Source organism: Amblyomma americanum, chromosome 5, assembly GCF_052857255.1.
Source record: "Amblyomma americanum isolate KBUSLIRL-KWMA chromosome 5, ASM5285725v1, whole genome shotgun sequence".
NCBI lineage: Eukaryota > Metazoa > Arthropoda > Arachnida > Ixodida > Ixodidae > Amblyomma > Amblyomma americanum.
The window spans coordinates 89252902-89266063 of NC_135501.1; the positions used below are offsets into that span (position 1 = coordinate 89252902).

General features: G+C 42.3%; 1 protein-coding gene across 1 annotated transcript in view; it reads right to left on the reverse strand.

Moving 5' to 3' along the window:
• Positions 1-8970, reverse strand: part of LOC144134865 (uncharacterized) — a 33464-nt gene extending 24494 nt beyond the window's left edge. The window contains exon 1 of the mRNA XM_077667674.1: positions 8757-8970. Within this exon, the coding sequence (XP_077523800.1) occupies positions 8757-8915 (159 nt within the window). The 5' untranslated portion in view covers positions 8916-8970. The remainder of the gene's footprint in view (positions 1-8756) is intronic.
• Between the last annotated feature and the right edge of the window lie 4192 nt (positions 8971-13162).

The following is a 13162-nucleotide window of genomic DNA, read 5'->3' on the forward strand; positions in this document are numbered from 1 at the left end:
AATTTATAAGCTCCTCCGCCCACTTGGCTTTAATTACCTCTTGCTACGCTTTATTTCTATTTGAATCCAAGCAGTAGCCCTTAACGACCCTTGCTTATCATTTCCTCACCTCACGTGTCATGACTGTGCCCATTTATTCTTCATTCCGCCTGGTTTGTAATTAACTGCCTTTGTTTCCTCATTAATCGTTTTCTTTTCCTTAACTCGCTGCGCTTGCAGAAAATTATATTGCAAACTTTTTGTTAACCACTACGCGTCCGTGCCATAGGTGAGTACTAAGGAAAACAAAGCTCTTGTATAGTGGTATGTGCCTAAGTCCGAGCGGAAGTCGTTTTGCGGTATCATGGCCACATGGTTTGCACTGTTGAAGCCGCGCGCTGCACCACGAAATTCCGGGCAAATGTTTAAAAAGTACCCCACATGCTTCCCACTTATGTGGGTTTGTTAACTCCTCTTCATGACCTCAGAGTGCCCGCGAAATGCATTCCACCTGAGTCTTACTACCGTAGTAGATTTACTCCTGTGGCTTGCATCTGCGGTCAATACCTGTCCGATCTTGCTGTATTGTCGTACTAATTCAGACACTTCGCTGCCTACGGTGAACTGCTGCTTCCCTCTTATGCTGTAGATCATTAGTTTAGTTTTTAGTATATTATTTTCTGAACGAACCGTTAAGCTATCCATGCAGTGCATTATGTTTTTATTAGTGAACGGCTGATTACAAGCGTATTGTCCGTTATCTTTCAATCCCAATTCTGCTTAATCCCGTCTTCTAGTTTAGTCGTGTAGAGGTCTTGTCTGCTTCCTTCACAGCCTTTCTGTTCTGTATTATATAACTTTTTTTGCGTGCGACGGACTGCGATCTCTGCTGTACCTCTACGCCGGGGTTTGTTTAAATGTTAAAAGATTTTTGTTTCAATAACTACAAAAGCTACGTCGCTGAGGTCTGTATAGGCAGATGGTGCAGGTCGGCGAACATTGCGCGACGAAGCTCAATAATTAGACGAATAATTACCTATAATTAACTATTCACCACTCTTATTAGACTTTTTTATTATATTTTTATTGTTTTATTCTAAGCGTGATAATATTGCGAAATTGTAGGCTCCTAATAACACTGCCTGTGCTATAAATGTCCTTAATCCGCAATGTGGGTCGAAATATCGAAAGCTCAAATTGAGCAATTGAGAGCTTGGTGAGTTGTCTTTCCCGCAGTACATAAAATCAATTGACGTCGCAGCAAGTGGTAGCATCTCCGAAATCAAGTTAACTTTTTTATATCATCCAATAATGGAGTCTGCATTCGGCGTATAAGAAACGCAAGCTACGTCCAGTTAGAAATATTCCAGTCAGCGAGCTTTCCAAACCAAATTTTGGACGTGGGATGTTTCAAGACCTCCTGGCGAAAAAAAGTTGAAATCAGGCCTAATCAGCAAGAAAATGTTGGAAGACAAGCTACCAAGCTGTTTCTTTTAAATATTTATTCCCACGTTCCCCGATGGACATAAGAAACGCCTTATCAACATAATGAAGTATTCTAAATTCACCTGAAAGGAAAAAAAAAAGATTCATAGCGCAGACTTTAAGAAAAAGTGCAAGTTTGAAATGGTATTCATGTCTGTACAAACCGAAGAAAAGGGCTATGGTCACTGTATGTCACGTTGTATAGCGCCTCCACATTCCGCCGTTGTGTAAGATGGGCGACCATATTAAGTCAATTTAATTTTTAGTCTTGCTTTTCGGGGCCTTCAAAGGTCATTACATGATAGAGGAGAAACGCTGGAAGACCATGTACTGCGCGATTTCAATGCACTTTGAAGAGCCCCAGGCGGGCGAAATTCCTTGAGCCCTTCACTATGGCGTCCCTCATAGCCTGAGTCGATTTGGGACGCTAGACTCCCTAAACCAAACCAAAGTTAAGTACCTGTTCATCAGCTTGACGGAGAAACTATGCATAATCGGAAAACTATATCATTGGGCCACTTCTACTAATAAATCCCTCCCATTATTCCTAGAACCAAAGTCGCAGTCAAAAACTCCCTCATCACTTCCAAGCTTCTTGCCTGCATTACCGTTGAAGTCGCCCACGACAAGGGTGTACTGCATTTTATTATGGTCATTGCCTATTCCACATCTTCATAAGGCGCACATCTCAATAATGTAGCAGAATTTCTCTTTGTTTCCTGCCATATCCCTATTTATGAATCGCACTCCTAGCTCTTGGCTTTCCGTTAAACCAAAGTTACATAAATCTTGAACGTTGCTTATTGCTCTTTGCACCTAATATTTCCTCCAAACCTCCTCCTAACCTCACTAATCCCTATCAATCATATTGATTCCCTGCTACTTCCTCCTCACAATACTATGGTTTTGTCTGTGGATTGCGTTCTACCGTTCAGTGTCCGATGGTGACCTGTCCAGAGCTACGGATCTCGAGCCGGTTCTTTTGCCTCCCATCTCTGACCGCCGTCATGGTAAGTTTCTCCTCAGCCGTATCGGGCTGAGGGCAGTAAAGGTGTATGAGCAACTAATTATGTTAGCGTGTGGGGGTTAGGACAGCGTGTGTGTTTGTTCTTTGGAGCAAAGTATTAGAATAGAATGGGTTTGGGAGCTCTGGTTTCTTTGGCGTGCATAATTTCAGTTACAGTGTGCTAAATGTTATGCATGCTTGAAAGTTTTATGCTATTGAGCAGGGAAGTAAATTATCACTTAGCAATATACATGCTACCAAAGTGGACACTCATCGCATCCCAAATGAAGCTGTGTTAACACGAACTGTGGCAGTCTGGAGAATCTTCCAGCGGGTGCTCACAGGCGGAGTGTGGCACGCGACCCTCTAGACAAGAAATGCCGTGACGGCGCCAGACGGCGCCCCCCGTCCGCGAGGTAACTGCATGCTTACTGAGTTGCGGCCATTAAGCCGATGCACACTAGCGGTGCGAAAGTGCCTTTCACTCGAGATGGAACGGCCAACCATTTTCACTCATATATGAAAATTCCAGACACCAGGGTCTTATGACTTAAACAAAGACTTCGACATGGGCGGAACATTCCACAAGTACCAAGGCGATCGCCGAGAACGTGATCGCCTTCTCAAGCGAAAGGCAAGACCTTTACCACGAATAATGACCATATTGCTTAGGAAACAGTCAATTCAGATCTGACTACAGAAGATGAAAAAAAGAAAGGCAATAGCCATATCGTTATACTTATTTACTTGGAAATACTCTAGGCTGTGGGGCCGTCATGGTGGTGCGGCGTGATACTTTAGGAGTAATATGTTCTCCTGCGATTATACAAAAAGGCAAAGTTCATCTTCTTCTACACAGTCACATTTCTTGAAGCGTAATGTTTTTATTTTACACAAGCAGTGTTAGTAAATATTCGCTTCGAAATTAGTTAATTTAGACCTAACAGAAAAACATTTCTACCTTTCCGGTCACCTCAGGTGAGATGAAATCACCAAGGGGCTAGAGGTGTGGCATTAAAAATCTTTTAGCGCAACGCGGTGTTAGTTTTTTCAAACGTTGTTGATGTACTGGCCATTAAGAGAGATGCTGGTATATCATTCCGTTTTGCTATCGTCCTCGGAAAGTAAGAATTCGCGTACAAATAAATGCGTGGGTTCGCGGTTTGGATACAGTAATCACTGCTTGCTCTCCGGTGCGTAAGTTGCTTGGGGACCAAAAAACAGGAACTTCTCGTATTTAAGGAATTCCTTGAGAGATGAAATAAAAATTTTTAATTTGATGATTCGATGACGTTCGGCTAGAGGTGGAAAATTGAGAAGACGTAGCATCTGTTACAGAATCAATGCGCGTATATCGACAGTATAAATCGAGCTGCTCTTCTTTGAACACTTTCAATTTTTTAAAACCACTTTCTACAGAATCCCATAAAATGCCAGCATATTTTATTGTATGTCGCACATAGGTTAAATTGGCAGCTAATTAGGCAGATGGTGAGGCAAGCTTTAATATTCGACACAAAAACTATAGCTTATTTTATGCGGCTGAACAAATTTTTAGTACATAATTTTGTAATTTATTTTTCTAAAAATCAGGAATCCAAGATATTTAAGAGTTTCTACTGCAGTAAGTGCGAGAGATCCTAGCAAATAACAGCGTTCATGGGCAGGTTTGCGGCCTGTTCGTGACATGCAAAACTACTATTTTCTCTTCGGTGATCTTCATTTTCCAGCCTTGCCACCATATTTCGACCTCTACGAGAGCATCATTTAGTGCCCTTTGATTATCAATATGTGTAGTTTATGTCACAGTAGAGCAGGCAGTCGTCGGCGAAATGTCTCATTATAACATCTTTACTAATATTAGAAGCAATGTCGTTAATATAGATTAAAAACAAAGCGAGACCCACTAGGGACCCCTGAGGTACACCAGAAATTACACTTAATAAATCTGATTTACAACCATTGGTTTCGACAAAGTCGGTTCTTCCGCTTAGATATGCTGTTATCGAGTGCAAAAGTTTATGATTCATTCCCATGAACACCAAATTGTTAATAAATCGCTTTGCTGGACTCCGTTCGAAAGCCTTTGAAAGGGGAAGGCATATTGGATCGATTTGTTCTTATCGTTCAGAGCCTTCGCGAAGTCGCTGACTGTCTCTTCTGGCTGTGTTACAGTTTAAAGTTATTGCTGAAAACCATGCTGATTTGGCAAAAAAAAAGCTTTTGGTAATTCTAGATGTGTATAGATTGCGTTTGGTATCATGTGCTCCAGGAGTTAAATAAATTTAAAGTTAAAGAAAAGAAATTAAAGAAATTCGCCTGTAATTTCCAGCTGTCTGCTGGTTTCCAGTTTTCTGTAGTGGAACCAGTTGAGCAGTAAGCCAGTCATTTGGAACCGGTTTCTATTGAAGTGACGTTTTAAATAAAATGAGCAGATAATGAGTTACCCATTCCGCATACCGTCGTAAAAATGCGTTTGATATGCTGCCCTGTCGGACCGAGTCTTTTCGTTTAAATTTTGTACATGAGATGACACTGTTTCATCAGATAATTCTACGTCAGATATTGTTGATTCTTCTATTGTTGGCACTTTGGATTCTTGTAATGTGGAGGACAAGACGCAGCAAAACAACCTAGGTGGCAAGACGCATTTTCTTATCTCTAGGGACGACACAGAGCACCCGAGCGTCGGCTGACCTTTCTGTGTCCTCTGCGTGGATTTTCGCAGTTTTCCATCCATCATTTATTTAACTTTCTGCAAAAGAGTTCAGTAATGTGCACCGTGCATGGAGCGTGATTTAATTTGGAGCGAGCTGGGAGGGACAGGGGGGGGGGGAAGGGGAGGGCGGAGCGGTGGACACTTACTTCTAACGATAGTAGAACCAGCGAATTATCTCACGAAAAAAAAAAGAGCACAGCGCTCTGTGCTGAATACGCTATTTTATGGTACATAAAAATGGCGACCTGGATCCAAAAATGTAGGGTGGGAGCATTTCTATGTGCTGGAGCTGATTCTCTAGCTGTATTATTTCACTGAACTATAGAGGCGAAACTAAAACACCAGTAATGAGCAGAGATTCAGAATTTCTAGCGGCGAATTAATGCATTATCTTGGCTTCACATACTCTTTTGTGGAGAACATCTGCTCCCAATGAATTTGTTGCAAAAAATTGACGTCGACCGCGGGCAAATTGCTTTAGGACTTAGAAGTGCTCAAAGCGTAGTAATTTAGAGCATTTGATTATAATTTCTGCTTTTTACTTGTTCTCAAATTGTTTCTTTGAGTTGTGTTTAAATTTAAACAGACCTAACAGTCCACTAATATTAGAGAGAAATTAATTTTTGAACATTTGTAGTTCCTTCGTCGCGGCATCAAGAGAGCAGAAGCGTACGCGAAGCGTGTGCAGATAGCTTGATGTTCTAATTGGGAATAAAATGCCGTATCAGACTCCACCGCAATCTTTGAAGAGCAGACTAGTGCTCTCAGTTTCGAGTTTTAACTTCCTGTAAAGTGACTGCACTTTTGCCCTGAAGCACTTCATGTGCGTGTACAGATTGTGAATGATTTGTGCCTTTCATTGGAGCCTCACTTTCACCTTATTTATGTTGTTCGTTTCACATACAGAAACGGTCAATTTATAGAGCAGATTCTGCGGAAGTGTTGTGGATAATGTGATCCTTGTGTCCAATTAACCAATTTATTTCTTTCCTACGGCTAACGAATCCCGATAACGTTATTGTACAGATGACCCATCGTATTGACGTCATATATCAGTTCTACGATCTCAGATTTTATCTCCTTCAAGAATTCATGAAAATTGCAACGATTTAACCGATGCAAGCTAAAAATGTTTCAAATAAGACATCTTTCATTCCACAGGACATGTCTTTATATTTCCTACACAATGGCCCTGTCGCAATATGAGGAAAAAAACGTAGGCTTTAAGGAACGGTCAACTGAAGCAGTTTCTCATTTTCAAATAGGTTTTTTTTTACACCGAGCACAATTTTCTCTTCAAGATTGTCCCCAGATTATAGCGTCTTTACAAATCTATATCCTCTGCGTTTACGATATCGTGCATGCTTTGGAGGGAAGCTAGTTTCTGCGCGATATTGAACTCAGCATTCAAACCACGGATGTACCGAACATTTTTTCTGTGTTGCACAATGTAGCGAACACGTCTAAAAAAACCACAAGAAAGGTTATGAACGCGTTAGACCTCTCTGCAATTTTATAGAAGGCACCTAAACCTGTGACCTTCTTTTTGCGTGAAACGGCAGTAGGAGGTACGTTAGCATTTCCTATTAAATAGCTTTACACGCAGCAGCCACGCAGCCAGTCTCGCCGCAATTTCCTTTACCATTTGGCAATCAGGAGAGGGCGCCCCTCTTTTGGGCAACTCATGCGCCATGTTGTAGTTTGCCAAGCATAATACTTCTTTTATCCCAGTTCTATACACCACATCTAGGCCGGCTCTAGTACAGTCAGTTTCGATTATTTTTTATGATTTCTCGCGCAGTATCGACGCAGGCTGTACTCCTGCAGGACCGGAACGGTTTCGTTACAAATCAGACATGATTTGCTTTTTTTATTCCCTCTTCATAGTTGAAAACGCGGCGCACTCTGCCTGGTTTTCTTCTCTGTCAGTTTACTTTTGAAAGCAAATATGATGCAGAGCTGTGAATGCAGCATTGCATGTTTCACCTCGAAGTATCTCTCTTTGGAACATATTTGCGCTTTATACGCCGGTATATCTTTCCGCAACCAAACATAAATACGCCAGTTATGAGGTTTTAATCTGGAGTATACACTTCCGTGATGTCCCCTGCTGAAGCTTTGAAGCTACGTCTCAAATCAGCGCCGTTTCTAATCTTACGTTGAGGTCGAGCTGTGCCCGCAATTCGGCGTGCGTCACGGGGGCAAATGTGTTAATCACTACTGAGGCTAGTATTAAGGAAGTAGGCGGCAAGGAACTAAGAAATGAGTATGATATACCATTTTTTACGTGCTGTAGTTTCGCGGATGAGAAGGAAATTAAAGGTCTCGGGCCCAGCGCGCTTGTGATTGTATTGGCGAACTCAAGAAAGCTTGGGGCTTTTCGGACGCGGAGACCAGCCAACTTTTCCGTCGCGCGCTCCTTACACAACTCTGTCATGAGGCTTTCGTTCCGCAGGCGCTGCATAGGAGAAGGTGGCGTGATGTTGAGACTACTATAAAGCAGGCTGCCTGAAAGAAGCGCAATGGCTCAAGGCTTAGGGCAGAAACTCTGCTCGTACGTAGAGGTGCAGCGGAAGCTCTGTATGAGTGTTGTAGCCCTCACAATAACTTGGCGGTTGCAATAACAGGGTTACAATCTCAACTGGCGACACTCGAAATTTACTAGTTCTGTGTGTGACACACGTGATCGCTTTTCAGCCGTTTTTATCTTGCATGAACAGAACGAACCTTGCATCTCCAAATGCAGATTGCGATGAAAAATTAATGCGATAATCCATAAAGCAGTGCAGATTTCAGGTAAACAACAGTCTGCAGAAATTAATTGCTTCCGTGGAATGAATACCTCCGCGAATAAGCACATCTTCAAATGCCCCAAACACCGCTTCCGACGGGTAGTTTAACGGTTGTGAATGTTACTACATGAAGGCATCCCAGGCATGCCTGAAACACGGGGCGCCTTTTAAGCCTTGTGCAAAGCATGCTATTCGCCTAAAGATAGTAGATGTATGTGCGCACGCCCCGAGCTTCTCGTTTAATCGATAAAGTTTTCATGCTGCCAACATATAAAATGTGGGAATATTCTTAGCGAAAAGACAATAATTAAAATAGAAATACAGATATCTAAGATAGCGCTTTTAGTTGAGGCCACTAGCCGTAAACGTACTACGATCCATTGTAGGGCTATGCCTCAGGCGGTATAAATTCATGTGGCCTCTCGTTAAATAGGATAAGGTTTAAGTCGTGACCAGCCACTCGTATCAGAATAAATGCCATATACGAGCTACGTGAGATTACCATTTAAATTGTTAACCACATGTACGTACGTAGTTAGTGTCACCAGGGGAAAACAAAGAAGCGGCAAGAAACAAAAAAATATTGCTGATGCGCAAAAATAATCTTTAAGGGCGATTTAGCCCAGAAATGCTCTTTTTGTTTGCAAAAAAAAAAATGTGATGCACTACAATGATATGCGGTTATGAGAATGACAAAAGTCTAGCCTAGAAAACGGCTTTTACAGCGATATTATTGCATGAAGGGTGACGAATCAAATGTTGACGTGAAAGTTACCCTGAAAATGTCTTGGTCCCCAAAGTAGGTGGGCTCGTCGTCAATACGTCTTTCCGCGTGAGTCCCGATTTCCATAAAGGCAACCGTTATCGCCAATATAAGGGCTGCTTTAGCAATAGAACTTGGCATTGTAATAGAATGCGCCTTGAAAACTTTCATTGTCTTCTTGCGGCTGACCGAAGCGTTCAATGGACTCCTACGCTGTAGAAGTGAGAACTGCAAGAATGCTACCTTACGGTGATTTTTATATGCTGCTAAAATAATGACAGCCGGTTTTTTAAGCCAAATGTAAAAAAAAATTAAAATTGTCTCCAGTGACATCGATCAGTCAATATTTTATTCTTCTTGAGGCATATTGTTCATTTCTTGGCAGTAAACGTGCACTTCCTATGTATACATAAATACTTTATTTGAAAGAAAGGAAAGTTCCCATTGCCCTCTTTAGCTTATAATCGTAACTGAAAACCTTACAAAATCTATAATGGACAGACCAATTGGGTGGCTACTGACAATAAAACGAATATCGTGATGAAAACGTACTTTGATATTTGTTTCTACAATTTTCGAATTAACTTTATAATATATCAGAAAAAAGGTGCGTTCCCCTAGTTAATGGTGTGAAATGAACTCATTTATTTTACCAGCTCTGGGTAGGCTGTTAGGCTGGGTAGGCTGATTGAGAAAGAACAGTTGTGCTACTAATTCAGAAAAAAAACAATTTTGATGAGGGAAAAAAATAAAAATATATCATGAGATCAAGCAGCATCCCGGATGGAAAACTGAAGACTATTCATGCAAAAAAAAAAACAATGCTTTCTTCGTTCCTTATACGTGTCTGTCATTCGAATAAGCTTGCAATGATTTGTTTAGAAGTTCATGAGGCCTCATTCATGTTGACATGTTTTTTTATTCCCCGAAATGATTAATATCTTAATTCTGAAATCGCGTCAGTTTTCGCACATCAGGATAAGGCCGCCTGCGACATTTTATATTTTTAAATTTGAATATGTTGTAATCTGCTTTTCTTCAGCTCCTTGCACACATTTGGTGAGCGTGATGCCAGGACCGTTGAAAATGTTAGCAACGTCTCTGTTTTTGATATTAGTGAATATTTTAATGAAGGCAACCATTTAACAAGCTTCGCTTGTACTTTGCGTTCTGATCTCCTAAATGACTGTTTTATATAAACATGGTGTCCCAGCTAACTTTTGCCATGGTTTGAATATATACCGCGGTACTGTACGGTGACGCGACCAAATGCATTTGCTGGCTGTTTATGAAGTAACCCATACTAATTTTCGTGTTGTGTTTAATTGCGTTGTAGTCGAGGTTAATTGAACGACTTCGCAAGAAAACAAGATACAAGAAAAATCCAATGAGAATGTTGTAGAACGGTCCGCAAAGCGTCCAACTGAAGACTTTCTTACTTGCCATATATTATGTATCGGCTTTTTTTTCGCTCAGTGCAGATGCCTGCGAAATACAAAAAAAACACACGTGACATTTCCGCTTGCGCGCCGCGATTGCAGTGCTCCCAAACGTTCCGCGTAGTAGCGAAAAGAACATTTGGCCCGGTGTGCGGCAGCTTAAAAGTTGAAAGGAAAGCGACTCAGCAGCTGCTGTGGGATACAGGGAAGCGGTCTGCCTCCCTTATGGTGCTTTATAGCGACAAGCAGACAGAGTCCTTAGCGCTTGCGCTCGCGCAATTCGCAAAGCCAGCGCCTTCAACGCAGCCCTATCACCTTTTTAAGCAGGAGCATACAGGGCTAAATGCCCTGTTCGTTCCTACAAGGAACGTTTCACAGCACTACAATAGCGGCGCGCAAGCGGAAATGTCAGGACTTCTTTTTTTAATTTCTCGGCCATTGCACAGAGGGAAAAAAATGATAACGTAGTAGATAGACAGTTAGAAATTGCTCAGTTGGACGATTCGCGGACCGCTTTACAACTTTCCCACTGCACTTTTCGCCTTTCGTCGATGCTTGCAATGTTGGTTTATTAGTCTTGACCAATGATGCCATTAAGCATGATACAAATATAGTTCAGTTGCTACATACAATGGCCAGCAACATGTTTTTGGTCGCGTCGTCGTAGAGTGCCGCGGCATATTTTAAATCCGTGGCCAAAGTTAGCTGAGACACCCTGTATGCTAGTTCGTAATGGACTGTACGAAGAAAAGCGCGAAAAAAACACACGGACGCAAAGAAAGACAAAGGACAAGCGCTAACTTCCAACTGACGTTTATTATAAACATCGAAAGATATATAGGCACATGATAGGGGGAAGACAAAAAATAACAATGACCGCAGCACACAAAAAGTCATGTCATTCGATACGCGCTCAGGCAGATTATCCCCTTTTTTGAAAGGCGGACTGATGGCGTGCTTAGGCAACCTCTGCCGGTCCTATTAATCTCCAGCGCCTCCAATATCTCCCTTTTGATTTGCGAAGGATGCCGGTTGGTAATTACAGATTGTGAATATGATTGCGGCGCCCATTGCGTTCCGGCAGTTTCGACAATCTGTGCGGAAAACGACTCCAGCTGAGACAACACTGCTACTGATCCTGGTCAGCGATGATTTGCGCCATGGTGTTACCGACAAACCGCGCTGCTTGTGCAAAATTTTCTGTACGCATGGATCTGCTGCGCCACAAATTGACAAATTAGCACGTAGTGAACACGGCGACCATAGAAGACAAGTGTAACACAGTAGCAGTATTACAGTGAAAAAGCTTTAGACAAAAAAAGTCACGCACGACGAGTTCGATTCGCGGAGCCGTGAATACGTTAGCATTTTTTTACCCCGCTTTACACGTGCTTTCTGTCTTGAAAAAAAGCACAACCTTCAATCAATATGGTGTAACGCACTAAACTCTGCGTTATTTAGGCTTTATAATATTATTGTGTGCAACACGCACATGCGGAACATGTCAGACTTTGCTTTCATTGAGGCTCTCTCATTTATTGTATATTAGTACTTTACAGAGCAAGGACACGAAGACAATGAAAGTTATTTATTTTTGTACTCTGCCTTTGGGAGGGCAAGGGTCGGCCCAATTGCTGCGGACAGCGGAAGCGGAAGGGCCGTGTGAGTGCGACGGTGAGCCTCAGGTCGTATACCGGTGGGGCGGTGCATAAAAAAGAACTTTTATTACAGCCCTCATTAAATTTCCTTCACAGAAAGCAATTACACAATTTGCAGGGGTATTGCTGTAATAGATGATTTTATTGCTTGATGAAACTCTTGATAAGTTATGATAAGCATGCGAGTAAGTTAACTAGCAACACAGTACCAGCCAGAGTGTATAACGGTGCGAAACGTATGATATTTTGAGAAAAACGTACACATGTTTAGAAGCCTACTACCTCGTTTAATAAAAAACATTCCAGAGCACCCCTAAAAGCAAACTCCCACACCACCCTTATCCCGTGTCCTACTATCTTGTCATCTGCACAAACTCCGTGATTGAGTTTACATAACTCGCCTCATCAGATGACTTTTAATCTTTCAGAGCAGGTAGCTAATTATGTCTAAGATTTTCTGCTAAATGCATAAGGCACATGAGTAAAGCTCAGAATAGGCGCAGCATTTTTTTCTTTCTTGACGGCGACACAGGAAGCGCCGTTGTCTGCCTTTTTGGGCGTGTTTTATTCACATTTTGAGCAGTGGCCTCTGGACGGTTAGCGGAAGGAACGAGTAGAACATTATTTTAGTAGGAAACAAATGCAACGCGTGCTTCTTCGAACGATATCTTGCACGTTAACTTCAGCATAGCAACCTTCTTTCCTTCCTTTCATGCAGATTTTCCTTCCTTTCATAGGCTAAGCGGGATACCACGCTTCGCGGCTCACGCGGTTACTCGAACATTTCCATATCTGAGCAGTGATGATGAGGCTAAGTGCACCACATGCCCCACATGGCAAGCTCGCCTATCAGTTTTCGGATTGTGACCGATGACTTTAGACCACATATAGCCAACGAATGTTTGAGCCTGTCTAAAAAGGTATATTTACATAACTACTATTGGTGCATATGCACAGATTCGAAGCATGCATTTGGCGTGCTGCAGAAATGAGTCGACGTAAATAGGCATTTAGGAGAGTGGATGGCAGAGCACGGCGCACGCTTAATGTTCACAATCACCAAAAGCACAAAAGTGCCGAATATTTTCGACGGACCACGCATCATACTCACCAAATGTGTACAGGCCACCTAAAGAAAAAATTGGAGGACTCTTAAGCTTCGAATTTAAGAGTACAACGCGACAGCTTGTTGCAGCACTGCCAGGGAGTCCACGAGACGCCATCGCCCGCTCGGTGCGACGCCTTGCCCGTTAGACAAATCGCTCTGCTAGATACGGTGAAACGACGCGCGGAGCGGCGAACCACGTAGAAACGCTGCCAG